Genomic DNA, 26,699 nt, shown 5'->3' with positions numbered 1-26,699 from the left:
TAAATTAGGTCACTTTAAAGGAATCCCATCAGTTATTTTGCAGAAATCGTTTTTTTCTTTGGCATTAAACAAAATCGTTAGAAAAGTCAAAATTTGTAGCTTATGATTGATTTGTAAAGAACATGAAAATAGTAAAAATAAAAATAAAAATCTACATTTAAGAGTTGAATATTTGTGAAAATCTGAGAAATATAATTATCTGAATGAATAAAAAAATCCTAGTAAAAGTAATAGTGACAAACAAAAGTTTGCAGGAACAGTTGGAACTTCTTGTGTTCAGCACAGGAGCAAACACACAGGTGAATGTTTAACAAATTTATTTACACACTTCACAGAACGCCCTGGTGACCAGTCAGTCGGTCGGTCAGGGAATACAACCGTCGCCTCTCTGAATGTTGAACAAAAGCAAAACAAATGTACATCCATAAATAAAACAGCAATAATAATGCAACTTAAACACCAAATGTCCCAAAACCTACAGGGAGCAAACTTAAGGCATTTGTTAATAAGGTAAATGTATGCTTATCAAAATAAAAAAGGAGGGGGGGAGATTATAAAACTAGGAATTAGGAAAATAAATACTGATCTCATGCAAGTAGGATGTGAAAAACAGAGTTCTGGCAGCACGGTACATTACTACTCTAACTCACAGAGCTGCACACAAGTAAAATATTTCATCTTTTATATTCCAGAGAATTTGCTTGAAATTTAAAAACAGAATTTTAAATCCATTTTGTGACATTTTCTCAGTTCATGGCTCAATCTGAGGCTCAGTAGAAACAGTGCATTTAAACAAAAACAAAACAAAACCATCAGGCGACGACTGAATTCAATACAAAGACAAATGGCTTATATGGTAGATTAAACATTTTAGTCCAACAGTCATAATGAAAGCCACTAAAAAGGCAGGATTATGGCTTATTGCACTTTATTGTGTTGAGCTTCCTAAAGTGTTCTTGTTGAAGGTGCACTGCAAAAACACAAAATCTAATCAAATATTTTTGGTCTAGTTTCCAATGCAAATATCTTTGTACACTTGAAATAAGACAAAATTAACACGCAAGCAGCTTTTCAGCAAGATATAGCAACTTGCTTTAAGTAAATAATTCCTTAATATTGATGAAAAAAGTACCAGTTCTAGTGGCAGATTATTTAACTACACAATCAATGGTCACTGTGCCGTTACTTAGCAACCCCAGCCAAGCCCAGCCCGTCACCTAGCAACCCAGTTCTAGTTCCACTGGCAGGTTATTTTCACTTTTAGCAAAACACTTTTCCTGTGTTGTAAGTGAAATAATCTGCCAATTGAACTAGTATTTTTTCCACCAATATTAAGGAACTATTGAGTTAAAGCAAGTTCCTATAACTTGCTGAAAAGTAATTTATTAATTAGCTTCGTCTTATTTCAGGTGTACTAAGATATTTGAACTAAAAACTAGGCCAAAAATACTTGGTAAGACTTTGTGTTTTTGAAGTGTGATTACTTCCAGGAGGAAAAACTTGGATTTGAGTAATACAACCACTTTAACCTACCATGCTTTAGAAAGCTGCTGGAATCTTACAAGATAATAAACATTTTTTTAGTCTTCAAGGTATTTAAGTATCCCTCAGATCGAGATGTAATTGAGTCTTCACTGTGGCACGAATAACATTCACTACTCGTACTAAACAATGCTTCAGCCATCGGTGCTTATACAGTACAATACAGACTCTCATAATTGGAACTAATTAGACATAATCTCTCCAATTCATGAAATTTCAAGTAACACATGTACATACATATATATAAAAAAAGTTTGTTTCCCCTTATTTATCTTTCCTTAGAAACAAAAAAAATGCTGGCAAATATTTCCTGCCAGGGAAGATGGGGGTGTTTCCAAACCATTTAGACACCGTTATAGCAGGCATCGCGCGTCGTTTTCCATTGGAACCTGCCAATGAAGCTCTGCAGCCTGCACAGAATGACTCGGAGGATGCATGGGATGACAACACACAACATAGTTGCCACACCTAATTACACATTTTCCGTCATACACACTCGCTATGCTATTTGCAAAGCATGCAAAAAAAGGCAAGAATATTTCAAATTATTTAGCATTTCTTTTTCATCTTGTAGTGTATTTCCAACATGGTTCTACAATATGAGCTTTCACAGGAATCACTCGTACAAAAAAAACAAACAGGAGGTCCACTTGGGTAATGAAACACAATCAGGCTAATGACGCTGCACAAACATAACAAAATGGTTGAATCAAATTAAAACAAATTACCACTTTGGCCTCTTAATACAACTGGCTGGTCTGGTGAAGCTCTTCAGTATATTCATTTACTATAATGGGTTTTTAATTACCCAATTAATTATACAAAGTATTCTAATTTCTGGAGCATCACAAAGTTCAAACTTCAGCCAATTGAGCGGTTTAGTGTCACATGTTGCAGTTTTCAGCACTGATTACATGCCAAATAACTGAAATACTGAAAACATTTTAATTTCAATAAAGTTCCCGTTACATTTAAATGTAATCATTAAGTGTCTTAACTTTTCAACAAATAAAGTTTTAATCCATCTTAAGTTGTCTTTTTGGCCATATGAGTACTGGTTGAGCAAAACTAATCTGCCATATTTCAGAGTCAGAAAACAACAGTTGGATGTATGAAGCAAATCCCAATTCACTTCTTGGGGCTTTTAAAAGTGGAGTCGACGTCTCCGAGAATAAAATATATACTTTGTGTTGTTTTGTCACAAATTACTTCAAAATTAGCTTTGCTAGCATAATTTGCTGTGCTAAAGTTGCGTAGAATTAGCCTAAAGTGACAGTTTCAGGGCTAAACAACATTTTATTGTGGATAAACTATAGAGGGAGCTAAAGACTGATGTGACAGATAACATCGTTAACATTTCTGTTAAACTCTCAGGTAAAACTGTCTATGTGGAGAAAAGTGAGGCATGCATACTCAGCACAACTCCCCATTATGAGGCGTGTTGGTGACAGTTGTTTGAGGCAAGGCAGCACCGGCTCAGGCCCAAACACAGAGGGGAACCATGCAACCTAAATGTCTTGTAAATTAAAGACAGATTTGGCTCGTCACAGAGGGCTTTTAAATCTTTCCAGAGGGTGCCGGTTTTTTAACTCTCCAAGCTAATGCTTTTATACACTGGCTGCTGGTTTTCTCCTTGGCACTGAATAGCAAAACGTAAATAGGTTGTACTTTCTCCTACTAATATCCAATCACAACACACAACAATTGGTTATCTGGACATTTTTGGGGATAGAAAAACTCTAGGTTGAAAATATGTAGTCAGAGATGATTTTTATGTTACTTGTCGAAAATATTGCTTGACTAAATTTACTATTTTCTATAAACCTCAATTTTTTTGCTTTATTACTCTTAGTTCAGTTTAATTTACTCAGATTGTGTATTTTGGGACTTAACCGCATGTGGGGGGGAAGTGGAAGGTGTGACAATCTCCATTCCTGTTTGTACACAAAGTGCCAGGATGCGTTTTCTCCTCACTTCTTGTTGTATATGTAATGCAAGACCAGAATGTTCACTCTTGCAGTTTTTGCTTCTCTAAATAACTGATTCTGGACTGGACATAACAAATAGGCCAACTTTATAAATGAAAAGATATCAGCATTATGTCTAACCAAGAAAAAAACCTGCAATGGTGCCAAAAGAGGCTTTAAGTGACAAAATTCCAAACATATGTACAAAATCAATAGTATCTTGTTATATTTCTGACTTTCAAAATGAAATAAACAAAATACATAAATTAATTTAAAAAGTCATACATCTGTACACATTACTTTTTCCTTGTTTTTTTTTGAAGGAGAGGCATCTCTGCCCTGAAGTTTAGGACAAGAAGTCGCCAGAGAAAGAAAATCTCAAGAGTCTATGTCTCTGATGCCTTTTAGTCTTTAAATTTCTGCTCAAAAAACCCAAACAATGAAAAAAGGTCAAATTATCTGTGGAAGACATTATAGATGGGGGATAATCCACAAAATCTGTGCACACCGTTTCCTGTGCCTTCCCTCTCTCCAGTGAAGTTGAGAAAAAGTGCAGCACTGCAAAGACTGAAGGTCAGCAAGTGCTTTGCGTCTGCCAACACACCTTGGGGGACGTGGCTTCTCTAAGCTGTGTTGGTTTTATTTAAAGAGCAGCAAAGTAAGGGAAGAGATTTCCTTTTTTTTCCCCAAACATGAAAGTCTGGGGAGGTTATTACCGTCAGGGTCCTGAGGAAAAATTGACACACTGACAAAAGCAGCTCACCCCGAATAAAGGCAAACCGAAAGGATAATGGAGGAAAACCCAGAACCTCGTTTACAAAACAAGGGAAAAAGTACTTCAAAAATTAATCAAAAGGCAAACTTCATAGAGTTTTATAGAGTTTGCGGTCAATGGAAAAATAAATCCCTTCAAAAAGTGTAGTAATAAATACTCCATGTTGAGTTTAATGCGTTTAGTTTAGTGCATGCTGCCGAATCGTGTGGAAAATCCAGTCCATCTTGGTGGTCCAACCTCCATGGTGAGCGTCGTTCATCTGCTTCATGAAATAATCCAAAGCCTCCTGCGTCACACAAGAAACAAAACCCATAAAGAAAGGAGGAGACTCTGAAGTCAGGCTGGACGATACGGCTGAAAACCCTATTCCATGTCAGTCGATTTTTGTTTTAAATATCTGAAATACAGCTAAACTGGAGACCATTCCCATTTTATCCACAGTTTTCATTCCAAGACGGTTTTTTTTTTAAAGCAGTTATGAAATACGGGGGAAAAACCTGAAACTGCTGCTGCACACGTCACTCACCAGGTCGTTGCTAGGTAACCAAAGATTGGGGGGAGTGCGGGGGGGTGTGACTTGAAACTGCTTCTTACTCAGCAGGTTGTTGCTAGGCAACCAAAAAGTGAGTGGGCTAGTTGTTTCCTCCAACTTTCCTTAGCTAGCTGCGAGAGCTTGCTAAAGCAGGGGTGTCCAAACTTTTTGTAACAAGGGCCAAAATTGCCAGCTAAATAATGAATAATAAAATTAGTGTGAAATATTTTAGTCACACAAAGAAAATAGTTTGATTAATTTTGCAGTAAAGGAATATGTAAATCACTGTAGATCCAGACGTCAAAAGGTTTCTCCATGCTTTCCATTTACTTTGGGCTCAACTCAAATCTGAAAAAGATTTGGTCTATTTTCAGCAACAAAAACAAGATTTAATCTTTATTTGAAAAAGTTTAATGGTGTAAATAAAAGCAGATTTTGGTGCAACAAAGTCTGTATAAGTGTATTAGTTAGTGGATAAGTGGAAATCAGAAATGTTGTAATTAAAAGATAAATACTTTGTTATATCTGATGATTTTGTGAGAAGATTTTAATTTGTGGGACATACTTTTGTCCTAATTGAGAAAAAAAGTCTTGCATCAACTACCTGAGACACATTTGTATAATTTAAAGGTCACACAAAATCAGTCCAGGAGCTGCAAATGGAAACACTTTGGACACCTCTGAGCCAAATCCTTTCCTCTGCCTACATCCCCCAGAATGCTGTGCGGTCCTGGATCAGTGAATATTCCCACAGGTGTTTATCGCGATACATATCGTTACTGATTTATTGTCCAGACGTTTCCTGAAGTTCCTTTTGACGTAAAGACGGAGAAGTCGGGACTCACCTGCTCGCTCTTCTCCAGCGCCAGCGTCTTCCGGATGTAGGCGATGTCGTCGAACGACTGCAGCTCGGGCATGCCGGAGCCCAGCATCATGGAGAACAGGTTGATGAAGAGGTTGGCGTGCTGGCGGATGGCCAGATACGCTTTGTAGCACATTTCCTGGAACCTGGAGCCAAAATGGCGACAGGATTACAGCAACGGATGGGAAGAGAGACTGAACTTCAGAACAGAACTACGTCCACATACGTTTACTCAGCTAATAGTACAAAATATCCGTCTAAGTAATTACTCAACCGTAAGAATGTATTTGGCAAAAAGTTTACCAAGTTCTGAGTAGCTGATCAAAACATCAAACACGTAATATTTAATAAGTACATTATTAGACGGACCGAAGTACAATATGTACATTTTGGTATTTTAAACACTAAAATTGAAATAATTCATATAATAACATAATTACAAAATCAGAAAAATTCCTCAAAATTAGTTTCTTTCAATATAAAGCCTATAAAACTAACAAAAACAGGTTTTTGTTGCAACCTCAAGTTTTTACTTCAAAATAAAAATGAAGAAGTACAATGTAGTAAAAATAATCCTTAAATTACATTTTTAAATGTAACTGTATGAATGTAGTTACTACCCAGTTCTGCTCATTTCATGTTGCACATTATTATCTTTGCAGAAATCACTTTAATCACTTTCCTCTGATATTAAGACATTTTTGTCAGAAGAGCCACATTTTGTTGATAATGATGAATTTGTAAAGGCAACAGAACATATTTACAGAATAAAGTTTGTTTTCTTCCTTAAATGAAAACTCGTAATACTTTTTGTACAATTGTGGGTTAATTATTTGGCTTGATTTATGAGTATGAACTCCAGTTTAATCGATTACTAAATTATCTAATTATTTAAATAATCACAATTAATCTGGTTAATCGTGTCAGCCGTATTCTTTCAAATCGAGAGCCGATTCTCCCTCCATGTTAAGGCTCCACAAAACATGTACAGCAGCTAACAGGTTTCCAAATTTCATCAGATTTAAAGAGGTTGCATATTTGTGTCGGACCAACACAAAGCAGTCACAATAATAAACCAGAAAGAAAGAAATAACCTTTCAAACTCTTTGGTCTTTGTGCACTCCTGGGATCCCTTACTGATGACGATGAGGAAGTCCTGAGTCAGTACGAACGGGACTCGCTCTCTCTTATAGCCAAATTTCTTCTTCTTGTGATCCAGGAAATGGCCAAAGTCTATATGAAACAACTGAAACAGAGCAAAAACCATCAGCTCAGCTGCCAATGTTTTACTGACTAAAGCTCATCTAGGAACAATTATATTAGTCATCGTCCGATCGATTACTCTGACCATTTATCGAATTAAAAACTAGCACATTCAGCAGATTTGCATTTAGCCCTTTTTATTCAAAAGTAGAAATACATTAAAGTTTCAAATAAATAATTCAATTCCTTCTTTAAAGAAAAGAAACATTTTATTGCATAAAATGTACTGTTAGCTTGATTCCTCTGCAGCGAAAAAAAGAAAAAAAAGAAAAAAGAAAAGAGAACTTCTTGCATCAACCTATGAAATTCCCAAACCTCTCTGGTTTAACACCAGTAAAGTCTAGGAATTATCTCTTGATTATTTTAACAACTGAACAGCAAAAGGTGCTGATTAAGAGATTTAAAAATATATATTTTTACAGAATTTGAACTAGATACATTTAAAACTATGTATTTGAGACGTTTTGGTTAGAATATACTTACAAAGGATTTTTTGTTTTTAAATCGACTGCTAAATTAGTAGACAATTATATCAATTATATATCATTCAGTAACTTCACACATACAGAGGCAATGTTTTGCAAATGTTAAATGAAGTAGAAGAGCGGTGGATGTCTGTTTGCATGCGGGAGTTACCTGTCCGTCATCTTTGACCATAATGTTGCTGTTGTGCCTGTCTCCGATCCCCAGAATAAACGTGGCTACACAGTAGCCAGCGCAGGACCTCGTAAACAGATCCACAGCCAGGTCATACCTGCACAAATACAGAGAAATATTTAAATATCAATCAGATTTTAGCACAATGTTTTCTGGTACAATAATGCCAACAACAATGAAATGATGATAAAAGCTATTTACTACTCCTCTGTTAGGTAGCTGTATGGTTATGACTGCGTAGCACAGCATTCATAGCACCAAAAACAAAAACTTCTCTTGAAAGGCATTTCCATTTGAGACCAGGCTCTTCATATTTCCACATTTTTACAGCAGTATGATTCCAAACTGTGAAAATTAATTACATTTAATCATATTTTCAAATTTATTCATATCTACTGATGTTCTTGTGGAGCAAACAGTGGAGAAAATGGTAATGACATTTTTGATGTCAGGTTTTTTCTAACATTAATTGAAATTTAACAAGATGGTAAATAAAAATTCTTATAAGAAATTTTCACAATTAATAAACAATATGATGATGCTCAATCGCTAACAGATTTAAACCAAATAAATAAAGCGAAACAGACATGAAAATGTCATTCTGTGGGAATAAGATGGCCGGTAATTATGTCTTCGTTAACAGGGACGCACCGATCCACTTTCTTCACTTCTGATACGATATCTGAGGTTCAGTGTCAGATGATACTGATCCAATACAGAAAAACAGCTGAATTTACAAAAAAAATTTCTTTTTTAAAGCAACAGATATAAATGTACTGAATGAAAATTTTATTTGGTAACTCTGCACCAGTAGAGCAAACTGAAATACACAAATAGCTTCACAAGCTTTGGTCAAACATGTAAAAACAACTTTAATTCGTTCAGTCAATGCAATTAGGAGCACAGCAGCCAATGTAAAATAAACAAACTGAAACTAATAAAAACAGTAAGTGGACTGCAGTAAACCTTCTTTCAAATGGCTCAGGAAGTGCAGTAAGAAAATCTATATTTAATGCAAAGTAAATAATAAAGCATAGAATCAGACTGAATAGATCTCCCTTTATGGATCGGAAACCTTGTCACCGATTCCTGATCTAAATGTTTTTAAATATGGGGACTGATACAGATACTAACATCTGTGAGTCTCTAGTTAAAACCAGTGGAAAACTCACGTCTCTCCTTTGTTTTTGTCCTTGAGCCACTGATGCAGCGTGTTGGAGTTGAACTGCAAGGCTCCTTTCAAGCCTCCTTTACACTGAATCTGCATGATGGTGTGGGAGTTTCGGACCACCTCTATCAGGCCCACGCAGTCTCCCAAAGACAGGCAGCCGTAGGGGAGCATCCTGAGGAAGCAAAGCAGACCCGATGACACCAAAGTACCCAAACTGAGACTGAGAGATCGTTACTGATTGCTGTACCGTAGGTCCAGTCCCTGGTTCTGCCAAATGTTCTCCATGATTCTGATTATCTGCAGCGTCAGCATATCCTGCCGCAAATCTGCGACAAACACAAATGATTACAGATAGAAACCAAGATGAAGCCAAACTGCCACCTAAGGAGATCTGGAAAGAACATAATTACAGAAAAAGGTTGTTTTTTTTATCCTAAATGCAAAATCTAAATATTTTTTGGAAACATTTTAAATTAAATAATATTCTGAGTCTGTTATTTCAGCAAATTGCATTTTGTAGACTGTATTTGCCAGTTAAAGATTAATCAATTACTAAATTAATTGACAATTATGGCAATAATTGCTTAATCACGATTAATTTGATTAATCGTTTCGGGATACATTTAAAGTTATTCGTGAGGACGTGTGTTGTTGTAGGTTTCCATAAGGGATTAGAAATGTTTGCTGGAGTGCAACATGTGTGAGATTGTTACCATCTCCATTTTTGAAGATGATCTCATTATTCTGAAACAGTAACTCAGACATGATGTCAGGATTCTCCCAGTTGAGCCACAGCGGTCTCTTTGCGGATGACATGATCCTGCACTCCTCCAACCTGAGACATAAAAATGTTTACAGATATGTGGCGCTGTCAGTTATTTTCCCCTCGTCCACTCTGAACTAAGAGACGCCATGACAGCTCATCATTTTGCAAACCTCAGATTTCCCAGCTGATGTGCAGGGTTGAGTGGAGAGGTGAAGTTCTGCAGAGCGTCCATGTAATCGGGTCTCTTCATCTGGTCTACAAGAAACTTCATCTGGACCTTCACCAAAAACATAAAAACAAATATTTACGCTTAGATTTAATTTCCCTTAGGGATCAATAAAGTATTTTTGAATTTAATGTCAGGGGTTCTACACATTCATAAAACTCTTGTACTCAAATTTTCAAGGCTCAGCATTTGTAGATTGTATTTTATGTCTATAAAATAAATTGTTCAAAACATTATTATGGATGCAAGTAATCGATTAATAAGTTAATCTAAAACTGATTGATCTTAAATGATTGACTATTACTTAATAAGTGGCCATTTTCTTAAAAACTTATGTTTATAACATAAAAGACTAAACTTTTTATAACGTGCTGAATAAAAAAAAAACGCATTACAAATTTATTTTCTCAGTTTAATGAATAAAGAGGGAAATCGTGGCTTTCTCACATTAATAAACTTAAGACATGTTTATAAAATATAGCAAAATAAGTTTCTGAATAGAAAAATAAGGGACTAAAATGTGTTACAATTAATTCCCCATTAATTAATTCCTCCCAACTGAAATACCATCTGTTCCTGAATGAATGTTTTCTCCGCTTTTCTTTGCCTCCGTAGCATATCAGTCATTTTCGGTTGCTCCTGTTCCGTCATGAAAACTGGCTGAACGAGCGCTACTAAGCTGATAAATCAAGAAGTTTGTCGAGTGTTTATATTTCTAAGCTGAACCGCATAAAATCTGTTTTCCATCCCACACCGGACTCTGGACTGTCTCTCTTTTTCGTTCTAGAATGACTCCGCCGCCATCTTTAATTTCTGTATCAACGGCTCCGCTTAAGAATGACCAGCGGCGCCCTCTCCTGGATGGCGGCCAAACTACAACATTAACAGAAGCTCCAAGCGGACGTTTCAACTTAATCAATTGGAACTAATTTTAATCTAACGAGAAAATCGAGAAAATAATAATTGTTGGCATCCCTACTAAATATTAAAAGAATAATTTTTAAAATATACAGAGTCTTGAAACAAAGTGAAGACTCGTGTGCTGATGGTACCTTTTGCGTCTCATCCTTCTTTTCCTGTTTGAGTATGTCGGTGAGGTTGATGAGCTTCTCCATGGCTTCCACCTGCCTGCTCAGGTGTTTGAGGTACATGCCACAGGCCCTGCAGTAAGCCTCCAGCAGCAGCCCAAACCTTTGGCTCACAGTTTTATTGTGCATTTCTGACCTGAGATCACAACACATGCAGGAATCTCAGCATAAAACAAAGAATCAATCACTCTTTTAATGCAGGAAGTGAATAGATGACTCACTTGAGATGCCAGAAGAAGAAATGGCCTATCCTTTGATTGGTCAGGGCCTTTTTGAGGAGAAAGCGAGCTAGCGGACTGTCAAGATACTGCTCGTATTTTAATACCTAGAAGAAAGTGTACATGGTTGTCAGTTATTCTGACATCTAACTTTAAATAAGTGAGGACTTGTACATTGTAATCTGTCAAAAGTAGGGCTGGACAATAATTCAGTATCAATAGAAAGCACATCTGATAGAATACTAAATATTCAATGCATAAGAAATTCACTGAAGTCTGATCTACAACCGCACAGCATTCTGGGAAATGAAGGAATAGGAAAGGCTTTGCGGTTTCTATGTTGGACACTAGAAACCTTTTATAGCTCAACCTCTCACAGCTACAAAAGGTTGGTGACATCAACTAACTCACACACTGTTGCCCAGCAACTCACTCTTTGGTTACCTAGCAACAACTAGTGAGTGACTTGCGCAGCAGCAGTTTTAAGGTTTTGCCACCATGCCTCATAACTGCTTAAAAATAAACAACAAAAAATTTTGAGATTAATGGACATTTTCTGAAACTTCTAAATTTCTGAATTTGAAAGTCAAAAATTTTCTAGAAAAAACTTTGAAATTTTGAGATCTCAGAAATTTTCTAGAAAAAGAACATGGAAATCTCTGAGTTTCAAAGGTCGCTTGTAAAGTGATGTCGTTTACAGACATCATCCAGCCCCAGTCAAAAACTAGTTCCAATAGGAGGAACTATTTAACAAAACATTTAATAAACATCTTGCCTTAGGGTACAAACCGAGTGAGGCGAATTAAACATTTTCTGCTCCTGCAAACGTCTTTTGTTTTACTTGTCTTCCAGTAATGCATTATATTAAATATAGTCTAAGCAGACAGTCTGTATTTAAAACCCTTTATGCATCAATGGATTTGGAAAATTTTTGATAATTTATTTTAAAATGTTAAGACAAGTATTTATGTTCTGTACTAGACTGAGACCAACCTGAACAAGCTGGATAAGGTACTGGGAGAGTTTATCGTCGGTCAAGTATTTGTCAAGGCAGCGTACAGCAAAGTGCCTGACCACAGGGTCTGGGTAGTTACAGTCCAGCAGCTCCATGGCCTGTTCTGGACGGATCGATGGCCATTCCTTCAACAAGCAATACATCTGGCACGAAGGAAATAAAATACATTGACTTGGGAACAAAAGACTGAGGTGCACTTAAGTCATCTTTAACATCAACAAATAAAAAGGTGGACAAACATTTATGAAATAACACGTGCAATATTTTTTTATAAGAGTTGCATATGTAACATTTTGAAGAAAAAAACTCTCATAAAACAATTTCAAACATAGAAAGGCTTTAGAAAATTTTTTTGCATTTGAAATAAAGTAAAATTTTCTGGAAATAAGTCTTTGCTTCCCAAATCAAAACCAGGGTTTGTGCAATTTTCCCCACAGTAAAATTCAAGAACTTTTCAAGCATTTCCAAGGTAGGTTTTCAAACTTTTCCATCACCACACTTTGGAAATAAAAAAAAAACAGAAGAAACTGTAAAAAAGACTGTTTCAATTCACTCTTATACAACATCCTTTATTACTGTAATTAATTCATTGTGATAGTTCTGTTTATACTGTTTATTTTGCAAGTATTAAGTGATCGCTGTGGTAGATTAGCTATCGCTGCTACAAGCTAAGCTAACACAGCGGCGGTTGATTAGCTCATTTAAACACCTGCTCTACTCATGACCTGTCATGGTGTGTGGGTCGCCCTTTTTTGTTTTTCTAATCCAACCGAAACACTGAATTCTGCAGCACATCTAAATGTTATGATTGTCATAGTCAAGCTAGCATAACTGAACTACTTCCCTCTTCCTCACTATTTTTTCTTAATTAAGACTTTTTCCTGACCTTGTTACTAGTTGTTGTAGTGCTGACAATTGGTAGTAAAGTGTACATTTACCCTTATTTAATGCGTTTTGTTGACAACTCGACAGGTAAAACCAATGCTAGCCATCGTTGGGGAGCAGCTCTGTGCCCTCCTAACACACCACAATGTGTCGATAACCATGCTTTACCTGCGCTACATCATCTCTGGAGTTCCATTTGACAGCAAGAAGTATCTTGGGAAGGATCTCTGGGATGTTCATACAGTAGTGCCTGGCAGAGGAAGCAGCAGGAGATGATTGTGATGTTTGGGTCGCCATATGGTTCCAGTGTGAACGAGTTGCTCACCTGTGTCTCCAGAGGAAGTCTTTCTCCTGCTCAGTGATTTCAGACAGAGGGTCCCTGTTACTCAGCTGTCGCATCTGTTCGCCGTCGCTTTCCGTCAGGGCGTGATCTCTGGCCGCCCGACTGCTCTGGAACCGAACAGAAGCGACACGCTGAAACACTTCATCACTACCCGCAGTAACCATCCAGTAACACTGGAGAAGTAATCGCCAATAAAAAAACAGCTTTTAAATATCAATACAGACCAAAAGATTGTTGGAAAAAAACTACCCAACATTCATTGCAATCATTAAAACCAGAAATAAAATTTAATCAGTTTGGCTTTTATAAGAGTGGCAACCTCAACAGCTTATAAATTTCTCTATAAAGTCCTTGTTCACAAGAATTTCACTAAGCCAAATGAGTCAAGTTTACTGGCACAGGGTAATTTAAACGGTTTTACAGGACACTCTAAAAAGCCACAGAAGTTCAGGATAAGAACTGTGGGGTTAATCATTACTTTCATAGTGAATTAGTTTATATTTGTATAGTGCCAAATTACTTCATCGTTTAATATAATTTAAATTTCAGAATCACTCATTGAATGCAAAGGAAGATATTTTAACAGTTTGCTATTAGATGGTTTTATCGACACATTTTGTCACAACCAAGCCTTTAAGCTTTAAGTTGGAGAAAATTCTGACCAAATCCACTCATTGACAATATGGACAAAAATAAAGTAGTGTGCCATTCGAATTTCTATGATGAAATTGGTAGTAATCTAAAATCTGAACTATTTAGGCACAGAATGAGAGGAGCCCGAGAATGGAGCCCTGAGGAACCCCACATTTGATTATTGATTTGATTTTGATTAGTCCGATTAGACAAAGTAGTTCTAATCGGAGATGTAAAATCTAAACCAACCTTTCACAGTATCACTATCTCTGTGCTTTCCCAGTACATCAGTGAATATGTAATAACTTTGTCTAAAGCAGTGGTCCCCAAAGTGGGTCCTGGAGGGCCGGCATCCTGCATGTTTCAGTTCCCTCCCTGGTGGTAGAAACAACCTTTTCAGCATGTCAATGTTCTTCTTAGGCCTCTAATGATGCTCTAAACCAGGGAGAGACCTAAAACATGCAAGATGCTGGTCCTCCAGGACCTACTTTGGGGACCACTGGTCTAAAGAAACACTGAAATCCACCAACACAAAGAAATAAGTTTTATACGTTAAGATATATTATTTGAAAATGTTATGAATGGTGTCTCAGCGTGGGGATGTTTAAAAACAAAAGAGATTTGTTGAGTTTTTTGTTGAAAAAATTTGAAAAATCTGCTGATAAACCCACAATTCTCCAAATATATTACATTAAACCAGCTTTTAAAACTATGAATCAAGTATAAATCATGTTCCACCATATTTAAAACTATATAAAATTATCCTGCTATGAAGTCAAAGACTGATCTGCCAAACAAAAAACAAAAGAAGAGATGAGCAAATCAGCTAGCATCATTCATGTCCTCTTCCTTGGCCAACTATCTTCAATGTGTCACTTCAACATGGCAGAAGTCGCGGTTTTCATGCCCCACATCATGTAGAAATCTGATAAGACAGAGCATCATCTACACCGTCATGAATAACTGAAGAGAGTAATCTGAACTGGCACCTCTGAGCCACCATTATAGTGTTGGAAGTAACAAGTTAGCAAAAGGTTTTGTAGTTAAATATTTATCCCTCCATCCATCCATCACACTCTTTCATGAACATTAAAACAAAATCAAAGGTCAAAAATATAAATAAATCAGATTTTATTCTCATTTCCCATTAGATTTTTTAGAGTTTTGAAACTATAACGGGATACCTGAGCTGACATTAAACCCGCTAAGCTTCCTGTTTTCCCAGTAATATCAAAAGCAAGCCCATGTTTCCTCAACGTAACGACCCTGAATAAACGTGACCCATTTTAAAAGTTTCACTGCACAAACACGGAAGTGATGTGATACACAGAACGACATGTGAGAGGGTGTGAACAGTGTGAGGAGACGTGTTAATTATAAAGCGTGTGTAAAATATCAGGAGGCAACAAAATGTGTTATAAAACCATCGGGCTTAAATCACAACTCATTCAACAGATTTCCCCTTCACACGTTAACAGCATCACACCCTGCAAACTATGTCAATTCATGTAATTTCATTTATGGAAGGGAAACTCCGTTAGAGCAGAAACTGATGTCAACTGCTCACATTGACACTGCTCGTCAATTTAAATACAATTCCAGATAAAACTAAATGCCTATTTTTGACAGACCTGTTGAGTTCCCGAGTGGTTGACTGAGAGGTTGAAGTTAAAGCCCAGTTCCCTGGAGATGATCCAGTTTGCATGATCTTCCACTGCATTCATGTCTGGGTATTTGACAGGACAGCTGAAGTGGTCAAACTCCAGCTCCAGACATGGCGTTTCCTAAATATACATTAAAATAAACGAAAAAAATATTCAGATACCATGCAGACTGCTGTATGCCATTTAAGGCTCATTATTTATTATGAAAACATGTTAAATACCTTATTGGGATTAGATCCAGTGACTCCTATTGGGTTGAGGAGGTCTTCCAGGCCATGAGGGACTGGCCAGAGGTTCAGAGCCATCTTGTTGGCCACCAGAGTGTGAGTGTAGTCAAACAGGTTAATGTTGCCCCAAGCTAGTGGACAGTGTTCCTGGAAAACACCACAAAAAAAAAAAAAACACACAAGGGTGAATTTTACAAGATTCCGCTTTCATAAAAACCCAAAAGATTATAAAACAAGGTTTCTACAGCTTTCACTCAAATGTAAGACTTTTTAAGATCATCATCAATGAATTTAAGAGCTGTATCACAAAAGAAAAATCGCAAATAATGGCTATGTATGGGTTAGCGGGTTGCTAACAGAAGTGAGCTATTGTCCAGCCAACTGGCAATAAATGTACACATACCCACAATGATAGCTAGCTACCTAGTAACCGGCTAGCTAGCTATGTAATAACCAGCTAGCTAGCAAAGGAAGATTAGCAGCTATTTATCGGTAGTCGCAACTCCCTAAAATATAACACAGCATTCCTTTCATCATTTGACTTATCAATACAAATACAATGGGTTGATCTATTGATTTTTTTTATTAACCAATTAATAACTTTATAGCAAAAGGTTCTTAGACTTTTTATCAGATTATGAAGCAGCTGAAGCTAAAACTGCAACTTGAGGAGTTCTGGGTAAAACATTTACATACAAAAAATGGAGGGGGGTTTATATCTTAAGTGCAAAATGTATACATTTCTGTACAGTTTTAGCTTAATTACTGCTCTGAAAGTGTTGTTCTTTTAGCAAATTGCATGTTCCAGAGTGTACGCTCTAGTTAACGATTATTCAGTTACCAAATTAGTTGACAACCATTTGAAAAAAACGATTAATCAAATTAGTTATTTCAGCCTCATTTGCAAGAATTCAACAAAAGTGGCCACAAAGCTATCAAAAAGGACAATAGCTGTGAATATGGCAGAGGCAGCTACCAGCAGCCAGCAAGTCAAAATGCACCTGTTAAGAGTAAGTGGTGGGACAAAGAAAGATGTTTATCTTTAATTTAGACAGGCCATGAAAGGGCATCCGCTACTCTGACATCAACCTAGCGCTGCGGGTCAGGAGACGGGACTCACCTTAGGTGTCCGTTACAATATCCATGTCTGGCTTTCATTGACACACTCCACCCACACAAACCTCATCTAAAAGGTTTTCTAGATATGATTCTTAATCTGCATTTGTGTTTTCAGTAAAATTACAACAAAGCGAGTTCAAAAAGAAATTTTTCAACATAAAAAAATCCCAGTTTAAATAAATGGTCAGGTCACTTTAGCTGGTTCTGTTCCTATTGACGTTTTCTGCCACCAAGGTGCCCATGACTGATTAGTAATTAAACAGAGCCAAAGATGACGCCACAGCTTCCATTCACCTCAGACTGATGAGGAGGAGAGGCCTTTCAAACAGCACACACAGCAGCAAATGAAACAAATATACTGCTGTCTGTGTGCCGTTTCTAAAAGTTACCCTATACTACATATTTACCCCCATCATTTGACCAATGGTGGAACCTCTAACTAAAAAGCTAGCAGGGCTAACCCTAAAAGCACTAATCATAATTTAATATTTACTGTACTCACTTTTTAGATGGAGTAGCTTGTCAGCAAAAAAGCAAATTTCCCCTTGGGGATCATAAAGTATATTATATTATACTCACATGAGTTCTGCTAATGCTAAAACATTACTTTAGCATTAGCTTCCACTACATAGCGTATTAGTATTTAGCTGAAGCTAATGCTAAAGTGCCAACTTCAATTCCAATAGCATCAGCCCTTGAAAGACTACAACCCTAAAGCACCAATTTAATGTGGATAACTTGGACATAGCCATTGCATTTATGTTTATATATTGTTCTCTATCATCCATTTTTTATTTTGTTCCTGTATGTTTGAAATAAAACATGTTTTGTATATTTGAGACAGGAGGGGAAAAAACAGCAACATGGAGAGGAAACAGAACTGCTGTGTAAACAATGTTCTTCCCCTTCAAAATAAGAGCATGAGTAATTACCTCAATTCTTAACAGTTGATAACAAAACTTCAGAGACGTCAAACTTTATTCCACTAAAAGTGGAAAGTTTATAAAACAGTCAAGTTTTATAACTGTTTTTCAGATTAAATTTAATCTGGAAAATTACAGTTAGCGCACAGTAGGCCAAGTGTGCCAACTGTTTTCAGAGCTAGCTAAAGAGCAACACAAACAATTTGCACATATATACAATCAATTAATCAACCAAGTTGATTTGTACAGCACATTTCAACAGAAAGGCTGAATACATAGTTCCCACAAGTCTGAACCGGAAGTGAGCCGCGGCACTGAACCGCCATCTTGGTAGGCAAACGCAGCGCAAAGCATTGATGAACCACAGCTTCAAGACCAAGAAAAAGAAAATAGAGCACTCAAAAAAAGTTACAATGTACTTGTACTGTTCATAAATTAGGTAGAAGCTAGGCGAGAGCTAGGTCTTAGCTAGTGTCTTGTTTATTGTTGTCGTAGCAACTCCATAGCAACTGTAAAGACAGTTAGCAAAAGATGCCTACCAAGATAGTTGTCAGCTACGAAGTTCCTGGAAGTGTAACGTCACATGAGGTTTATGCGTTAGCGGATTATCAGAGGTTTTTTTTCACTGTCCTGTGATTTACACCCATAACTTTGCAGTCAGAATTTAAAACAGAAGCATTTCTCTGTTTTCTAGTAGACATGGTTAAACGCAGAGATGTCTTACCTCCTTGGCTCCCTTTCTGCCTTTAACAGAGCAGATGGAGAGACAGAGTCTGGCAGCTCGGGGGACGTCCGGGATGTACATGTCATAGGGGAGCCACTCATTCCACCTGCACAAAATGGAAATCGCAGTGCAAAAACAACGCATCAGACAAGGAATGGAAACTTCTCAAAGGTGAGGAAAAAGGTCTGGTTCAACAGAAATGAAATTCAGCTATTTAATCTCACCATCCTGCTGTTAATCCATCCTCCTGTTCTGTGTCTTACTTAACAGGACACAGAGCAGGAGGATGGATTTTTTTAAAAGTAGTGACCACGTACCTGGGATTAGAGCAGGGTACTCTCTGTGTGTTGACGTTGTCACACATTTGTTCACCTCCATGGTAAATTCCGGTCCTCACATAAATCTGCAAGAAAAGAGGAAATTCAAAATTACATTTAAAGGTTGCACAGGCTAGGATAGCTCTATGGTCTATACAAAACATGTTCATAGCATTTTTGAACAAAATGATTTTAATATGAGCTGTTTTAGGGCTTCTTGTCACATTAAATCTAAATGAGGCCCTGCTGGCCACGCCCCCCACCTCAATGTTTACACTCGCACGTAAAAACGACAACAGACAAATGCAATTATACAACCGGACATCTTTGAAAAGCAGAAGTGGAGCCTCTTGCACAAGCAACAATAATGCAGCTTGTGGTTTCTGGGTGGTAAGTCAACAACAAAACTGTCTTTTCCAGCAACCATTGTAAAAAGCATGCAGTGGTAAAACCAGCTGACCAAATGTGCTGGAACTCAGCATGAATTGCTAGGTAACAATCAGGAGGTTTTTGAAACGGTTCGTTTTCCAGACACCAAGAAACATGAACTTACTGCCAAAATATCTGAGTATTTCTATTTTTTACTCAGGGCTTGTGCTGTTTGCTACTCCGTTTATCTGCCTTCCTTTACATTTAAAGACAAGAAACAGATCTGGTTCCCTTTGGTTGAACTCAGTTGGTAGCTCCATTTATTTCAACAGGAAGCAACAAGTAGGAACAAAGGAAGCTGTGCAAAGCTAAAAAGCTAAAAAAATAAATAAATAAAAAAAATCAGTCAAGTGATTCTGCTGTAAAACTAAGTTTAGGTTCTGCTCCGTTTATTATTGAATGTAAAAGCACTCATGTAGATTTGTCCCCACCTTGTCTATGTCACGTATATTCACGTTGACGTAGGTGGCGCAGAGGATTCGTATTCGCAGAGTCCCGTTGATGCTCCACAGCGACTTGGACGAAGCCTCTCCATTCATGTACGACGTTGCCGTGGAGATACGTCGAGAGTACGATGGCATGACGAAGTTATCAGTCGGCAGCTGAGTGTACAGGCTGTCCTTAGCCATTAGCATCAGGTTTGGCATCCTGGTCAGCATGATGCAACTACGAATGTACTGCAAGAAAAACAAAGAAACAGTTTGTAAGACACTACGGAAGACGATTAGTGCCACTAAAGAAAAAAATAATCCTGCCTTTAATCTCATAATTCTAATTCTGTATTAATCTTTGACAAAAAATCCAAGTAAATAAACATTGTTCCTTCTTTGTTACAGATTTTGTAAACCTACAATTTATTCAGCCTGTTCCTAATTTTTATTTTTTTTAAAGATTTTGTTTTCCAGATGGTGCATGACAAATTTAAACAATTATGAGAGGAAAAAAAGTCATAATTCTAAGACAAAAGGCAGAATTCTAAAAAAAAAAAATCTAAGGAAAAAATGTTAAATTCTGAAGAAAAAAAGGTCAGAATTCTGAAAATAAATATTCTGCGAAAAAAGTGAGAATCCTAAGGGTAAAAATTATGATACTAAAGATAGATTTATGAAAAAAATATAAATTCTGAAAATAAAAATTCTGAGGAAAAAAGATCTAAGAAGAAATAAAAACTCAGAATTCTGATAGAAAAAGTGAAAATTCTGGCACTGAAGTCAGAATTATGAGAAAAACAATTCATCTGAGAAAACAGTCAGAATTCTGAAGAAGGAAAAAAAAGAATTCTGAGATTAAAATCAGCATTTATGCATCTTTTTGCAGTGGCCTTTACCTTCTTCCATAGATGCCAAACAGAGCCACTGGGATTAAACAGTCCCATCTCCCAGAACCAGTCAGCTGGGTCTTACCTTGTACTGGCTTATGGGATACTTTTCCAGCAGGTATTCGTCACAGCCACAAACTTTGAGGATGTATTTCCCCTGATATTCTTGAACGCACATCTTCAGCTGCTCTGGGGACAACAGCATGCTGCGCGTCTTCTTGCGAATGGCCTCTGCAATCACCTTTAGGACGCGATGCATGCAAAGAAATTATGCTGGAGTTTGGTTTTGGACACATCAATAAGTGAACCACGTTTCTGTAGTTATGGTCTTTTGCAGCTTCTCCTTGTGAAAGATGCCAATAATTATGTGCTGGACAAGTCTGCATGTTTTTCAGTGACTAAGTAAGTTGTAATGTACTTTTTATGTAATAATATAATTTTCTGAGACCCAGAATTTTGGGCTTCCCGTAGCTACTAATCATAAAAATTTAAAATATCATAAATAAATGTTTGAAATAAATATTCAACAATATTTTAATGTAATGAGATGCCCTATGCACTCTTTACTGTTACATGTTATAATTAAGTCAGCTTTAAAAGTGTATTTCTAATGTGTGGTTAATGAAACTCACCTGTTCTGGCACACAGTCGTGGCTGATCTTTAGTGTATACTTTTGCTTGTCATTGTTTGGGGAAACGATCACCCATATTACAACAATAATCTGACCTGTAAGACCAACAGAAAATAAATAAATAAAAGAAATCACAAGAATACTGTTCAACGAGAAAGAATGCAAATTCATTGTCAAATAGCATGGGGCAAATGGATGGAATATGGTATTTATGCTGTACGGGTATCGCTCCAGTTACTCCTCTGATCATCAGTAATGAAGTTGTGTGATTGGATTGTAAATCGTTGCGTACCTTTGTCCAGTTTGCTATAGATGTGTTTGGGGAGTTCCTGTGTCGACTCGACGTTGGGAGGGTAGACGTACAGCGCTCTGCTGTGAGGACCGCTGGAGTTTCTCAGCTCCACAGAGTCTTTGCAAACATTCAGGATGTTTCTCCTGAAGTCCTGGACCTCTGGGTCCTTCACCAGGTCAAACTCACACACAGGCATGCCAATGGCAAAACCTTACACAGCACACACAAAATGGAGGGTTAATTCGTTTTAAGTTAACTTGTATTAATTGTGGCCAACTAACAACAACAAAAATACTGAAATTGCAGAAAATCCATCATTTATTCAATTTACTCCAACAAAATGATGTTTACAGATTTAGAAAAATCCTTGTTTAGTGTTTTATTAGAACCAAGGATCTCACCGATCTCTCTGTTCAGGATCTTTTCCTCTCTGTTGCCGACCGGCTCGATCACTTTGAGGAAAGGTTGGAAGAGTCGAAGGTCACACAGCCTTCGAGTCTCATCGTAGAACTCCTCCCGCTCTGCTTCCTGTTGTTTTAGAGCAAAAGATAAACAAAATGTAAAAAAAATAAAAAATGAGAGTGCTTGATCAAAAGTAATACACGCAATTAATCTTTAAAGTGACCCATTGTGCTCTCTCTTGAACAGGTTAGGAAAGGTCTCTGCATAGGTTGCTAGGCAACGGGCAGAATTCTGCTGGGGTTGCTAGGCCACTGGCAGAATTCTGCTGGGGTTGCTAGGTTACGCACTGGCCTTCCCTCGGTTACTAGGTGATTCATGACGTTGCATTCAGAAGGGTTTTGAAATGACAAATTTTCCAGACACTAGGGAGCATTGAATTATTTTAAAAAGTCAGATGGGGTTTTTTAAGCACTTGGCCTGTTTTTAGAACCAGTAGAGACAAAAAACATGTAAAAAGTAAATTTTTCAAAGTACTTTTGCCCCACAACCCCAAAAAAAAACATCAGTCAAGTTCTCACCTGTGTAACACTGACAAAAATGTAGGAGGTTTCCTCCTGCAGGAGGTGATGGAGGGGATACTTTCTGGCCTCCTTGAACAGCTCATGCTTGATGGTGATTAGCGTGGCCTCTCGGAGACACTCCAAGGTCAGAATCATCCCATTGGGCAGCAGGCAGTCCACTAGGATCCTGCAGTCACAACGAGCAACACTATCAATGCTTTCCTGCTGATATTTCTGCTTGGAATAACATAAATTAACATTGAATTTCAGAACAGGAAGTCATACCTTGGGGGCATCAAGTGGATGCCCCACAGCTCCCCTGAGGACGGCCTGGGAGGCATCTTCTGCTCTGTCTCTCAGCTCTGCTGCACAGGTAAGCTGAAGAGAGCTACCTGAAAACACAACATCTTGTGTTTTATGACTTGAAACTATTTTAAATCAGATGTCAGCTTGTAGGGAATTACTGCAGCATGTCTGGTCCAAAATGTTCTGCAGCAGATCGCCTTTCATATCCCGCAAAAAGCAAACAAAACAGCACATTGTATGAAACAACCAAAGCCACAAAAGTAGGAAATGGAAAAATGACCACCACCTATGTAAAACATTCCAGAGTTGCATAAAGGGAACTTGTGGGTTTACGTAACATGGTTGTGTCAAAGTATTTGACTTTAAAACTTTCATAATGAAATGCAAAACTTGCCCATTTGAATAATTTCACGTTTATGTAAATCTTACTTATTTTGGTTGGTGAACCAAACAAGGTAATTCTGGTACTTTCATTTTATTGTGAACAGCTTTAAACTGAGGATTTGATGAGGTTGGTGAAAATCTGTGGTTCAGACACTGTTTGCTGAATAAAACCAAACAAGTTCATGAACAGACCATCAGAGGAACTTTTTTTTTTAAGGTTTTGTTGGCACTAGTGGCCTTTATTTGGAAGTAGTTGACAGGAAGGAGGGTAGTGAGAGAGGGGGAAGACATGGGGCAAATGTCACCAAGCTGGGAATCGAACCTGCGACCACCGCCATGAGAACTAAGGCCTCAATACATGGGTTGTGCTTTGCCCCTGTGCCACCACAGCACCCATCAGAGGAACTTTTAATCCCTAATTATCAACTCATTTTGACTCTCAGGAACAGGACAGAAATTTAATCAGTGTTTTATCAGACCAAAGAAAAATCCAGTATTTTCTCCACCCTCATTGAGAGATAAGAATTAGAAAAATACACAAAACATGTAATCATAAATTCATCTAAACTGCAACCATGAGCAACGTCCAAACTTTGAGAGTTGGCTTTATCATCTAAATTTCTTTACATTAAAAATATAGCACATATTTTAAGTAAAATCAGCAACAAAATAACCTTTTCAGTACTTAAACTATTTGGAGAGTTTCTACCACATGCTAGAGAGGATACTAAAGAAAACAGAACTAAGTTTTAACTCAAAGACGTACAAAAGCATTCATGCCACTTGGACACTGACATTTTGTCACAGTAAAAGCTCAAACTTTATTATAAAATAAACTATTCTACAAGTTTGTTCAAAACTTATAAAATTGTTTTCAATAAATATTTTGTTTACGTTGTCTTTTCCTCTTTCAGTCACATAATTTAAACAGAATCTCCAGATTGCTTGAATAGAGAAACTGGTTTCTGAATTAAAAATCGTCCAATAAAACCAAAACATAATTTGAGTTTACAGCGAGTCTCTCTGTTTGCAGAAAGAAATTTCCAGCATTTATCATTTTGTTCCCCAACTTTGCATTGAATATCATTCATTGAAATTTTTTTTTTAAAAATGTTAAACGCCTTAAGAAACGTCAGTTTTCTAGTAATGCCATCAGAGTTTTCTCATCATAAAATAAGAACATGGGGGAATGTTTATGATTGAAATTCAACAACATATTCAGCTTGGAGAACCTTAACTTTCAAACTCCAGAGAGCAGGAAACAAGACACTTTCCCTCTAATACTTTGAAATAAATCAGGATCAGGACCTGGAGAAGAGCTGGTTCAGTGGCGACCAGATCTGTCCATCCAGGTGAGGAGAGTAACGGTGAGACCGACTCATTTCGCTCACAGCTCCGGTTTTATTTTAGGAGCACAAATGAAGTGGAACGAAATGGTGATTCAGTCCAATTACTTCTACATGAAAGCTGCGTCACATCAGGAACTGTTAAAGAAACTGAAACCCAAAGTTTCGCTTCTGTTTGCATAAATGTGTGATTCAAGAAGTATTTATTATGAAATATGGATTTTATCTTTTGCACCAAGATTGGCAAAAGGGCAAAACTGACCAAAGTGCTGAACAGATATCAATCAAAAACACCAACATAAATAAAGTCATGATATCACCAGGATAAAGACATAATGTTAGGAGAATAAAATAGCAAATTTGTGAGATTTTGTATTGGGAAAAACAAAAAAAAAAGAGTAAAATAATAAAATGAGGAATGTTGATCGTTCCTTATTTTATTAAGAGATAATCTATAAACATAACAGCATCAAAATATTTTCAGTAAGCTTTTAAATAATCAAAATTATCTTTTTCTAGTAATCTTAAGACATTTTTCTTTCAAATATCTTTTTATTTATTTTTAGCAACATATTGACATATTTGGTACAAAATTCATGCATAATCTAATTTTAACCCCCAAATAAATGACAGGAGACACCCAGCAAAACTAAACTGCAGTAAAAAACATAGAAAAAAGAGGCATCACAAATAAATAACGTCACCCGAGATAACTCTACGACAATAAAATACGTTACCCACAAATGGGTAACATATTTTATTTTATTTTAAAGAGAAAAAATATACAAAACTTATTTTTAAAAAAGGACAAGAAAGGGAGGCTTTTAACGGGATTTTTCCAAAAAAATGCAGATTTTTTTCTGCAAATATCACTTTATTTATTTTATAACAAATATTTTCATAGGTATCCTGCAACTCAGACGGACGATTGAAATATGAGCAACTGTTTGAAAATACTCATTTGAAATTTCTGTTTTAGAAAAGAAAGTAAGCAAAAGAAGAGAGAAAAATCTATTAAAATTAAAATAATGAATCAGAAACTCAACCTTAAACTCCAAACAATGTCTTCTTTTCAGAAATCAAGGAGTAGAAAGCAACTCAACACCCAATTAGAAAAATAAGTAAATAAAAACAAGACGATGACAGAAGCTGCAAATCATGCAACTGGTCAGAAACAGCCAATTTCAAATGGCAAATATTTACAAATAAAATGAACTGGGATGAACGAAAGCGCTGCATTTTAGTTACCAGTCATGATTGGCTCATTCGGCTTTGTGCCGGGAAATGACACAACTACTTTAGCCAGTCTGCTGAGGTCCAGAAACTCAAACACGACAACACGGTGAGTCAGCTGCAGCCGACACGGCGATGGGAAAGCAGGCCACTTTCTGCCATTAACACTTAACAATAATCACCATTTTACACCATTCTGGATGTTTTACTGCACGGCTGAAATGGTTTACTTACATTTAATAAATAAATGAGAACAAAAGAACAAACCTTCCCTCAGAATATCAGTGAGATTTATGGTGTTCAACTTTGTGTTTCCTGGATGAGTTCTGGGAAAAGATCCGGGTCCATAAATGAATAATATTTAATCTAGTTTCCTCAAGAAGGTACAAGGAAAAAAATGAAATATTTATTTTAGTGCATTGAGCAAAAAGAGCACATATATATATGTGTATTCCTAAGGTTAAAAATATGATTCTGACTCCATGATTTCCAGCTTGTAGTCGGCACATTTAAGCTCGTTTACAAATTCTGCTGATGTGAAAAACCCAAAAGATTAAAAAACAAGCTACAGATGTCGAAGTCACTTCCTTCCTTTCTTAAAGGCATACAAAAGGATTTAACAACACAACCATATTAATACAAACACAAGACAATGACAGAATCTGCACATTATGAGGAAATGTAATTTGTCACAAACAGCAAATTTCTGACAAATCTGCTGAGCTCACCAACATTTTTTAGTTAAAACAATGACATTTTTTAAATTACTTTCCAAAAAGTTACCAGTGTTTTCCGTGAAGACGCTGCAAAAATACACAATCTTACCAAGTATTTTTGTCTAGTTTCTAGTGCAAATCTTGAAATAAAACAAAACTAACTT

General features: G+C 36.8%; 1 protein-coding gene across 1 annotated transcript in view; it reads right to left on the bottom strand.

Annotated features, from left to right (window-relative positions):
* Positions 1-300: 300 nt before the first annotated feature.
* pik3ca (phosphatidylinositol-4,5-bisphosphate 3-kinase, catalytic subunit alpha) overlaps positions 301-26,699 on the bottom strand; it is a 29,605-nt gene continuing 3,206 nt past the window's right edge. Inside the window, exons 3-26 of the mRNA XM_015005623.2 lie at positions 22,836-22,942; positions 22,569-22,737; positions 21,990-22,116; positions 21,589-21,798; positions 21,297-21,391; positions 20,750-20,905; positions 19,778-20,023; positions 18,918-19,003; positions 18,601-18,706; positions 15,829-15,981; positions 15,575-15,727; positions 13,293-13,417; positions 13,136-13,217; positions 12,061-12,225; positions 11,071-11,174; positions 10,814-10,985; positions 9,706-9,812; positions 9,483-9,604; positions 9,017-9,095; positions 8,771-8,941; positions 7,578-7,695; positions 6,773-6,924; positions 5,662-5,824; positions 301-4,570 (exon numbers count right to left, since the gene is read on the bottom strand). Of these exons, the coding sequence (XP_014861109.2) occupies positions 4,463-4,570; positions 5,662-5,824; positions 6,773-6,924; positions 7,578-7,695; positions 8,771-8,941; positions 9,017-9,095; positions 9,483-9,604; positions 9,706-9,812; positions 10,814-10,985; positions 11,071-11,174; positions 12,061-12,225; positions 13,136-13,217; positions 13,293-13,417; positions 15,575-15,727; positions 15,829-15,981; positions 18,601-18,706; positions 18,918-19,003; positions 19,778-20,023; positions 20,750-20,905; positions 21,297-21,391; positions 21,589-21,798; positions 21,990-22,116; positions 22,569-22,737; positions 22,836-22,891 (3,225 nt within the window). The 5' untranslated portion in view covers positions 22,892-22,942 and the 3' untranslated portion in view covers positions 301-4,462. The remainder of the gene's footprint in view (positions 4,571-5,661; positions 5,825-6,772; positions 6,925-7,577; positions 7,696-8,770; positions 8,942-9,016; positions 9,096-9,482; positions 9,605-9,705; positions 9,813-10,813; positions 10,986-11,070; positions 11,175-12,060; positions 12,226-13,135; positions 13,218-13,292; positions 13,418-15,574; positions 15,728-15,828; positions 15,982-18,600; positions 18,707-18,917; positions 19,004-19,777; positions 20,024-20,749; positions 20,906-21,296; positions 21,392-21,588; positions 21,799-21,989; positions 22,117-22,568; positions 22,738-22,835; positions 22,943-26,699) is intronic.

The sequence above is a fragment of the Poecilia mexicana genome, unplaced genomic scaffold (assembly GCF_051168715.1).
Source record: "Poecilia mexicana isolate PSO_F unplaced genomic scaffold, ASM5116871v1 scaffold_4, whole genome shotgun sequence".
Classification (NCBI taxonomy): domain Eukaryota; kingdom Metazoa; phylum Chordata; class Actinopteri; order Cyprinodontiformes; family Poeciliidae; genus Poecilia; species Poecilia mexicana.
Note: the sequence above shows the minus strand (reverse complement) of the source record. Positions and strands in the feature narration are given on the sequence as shown.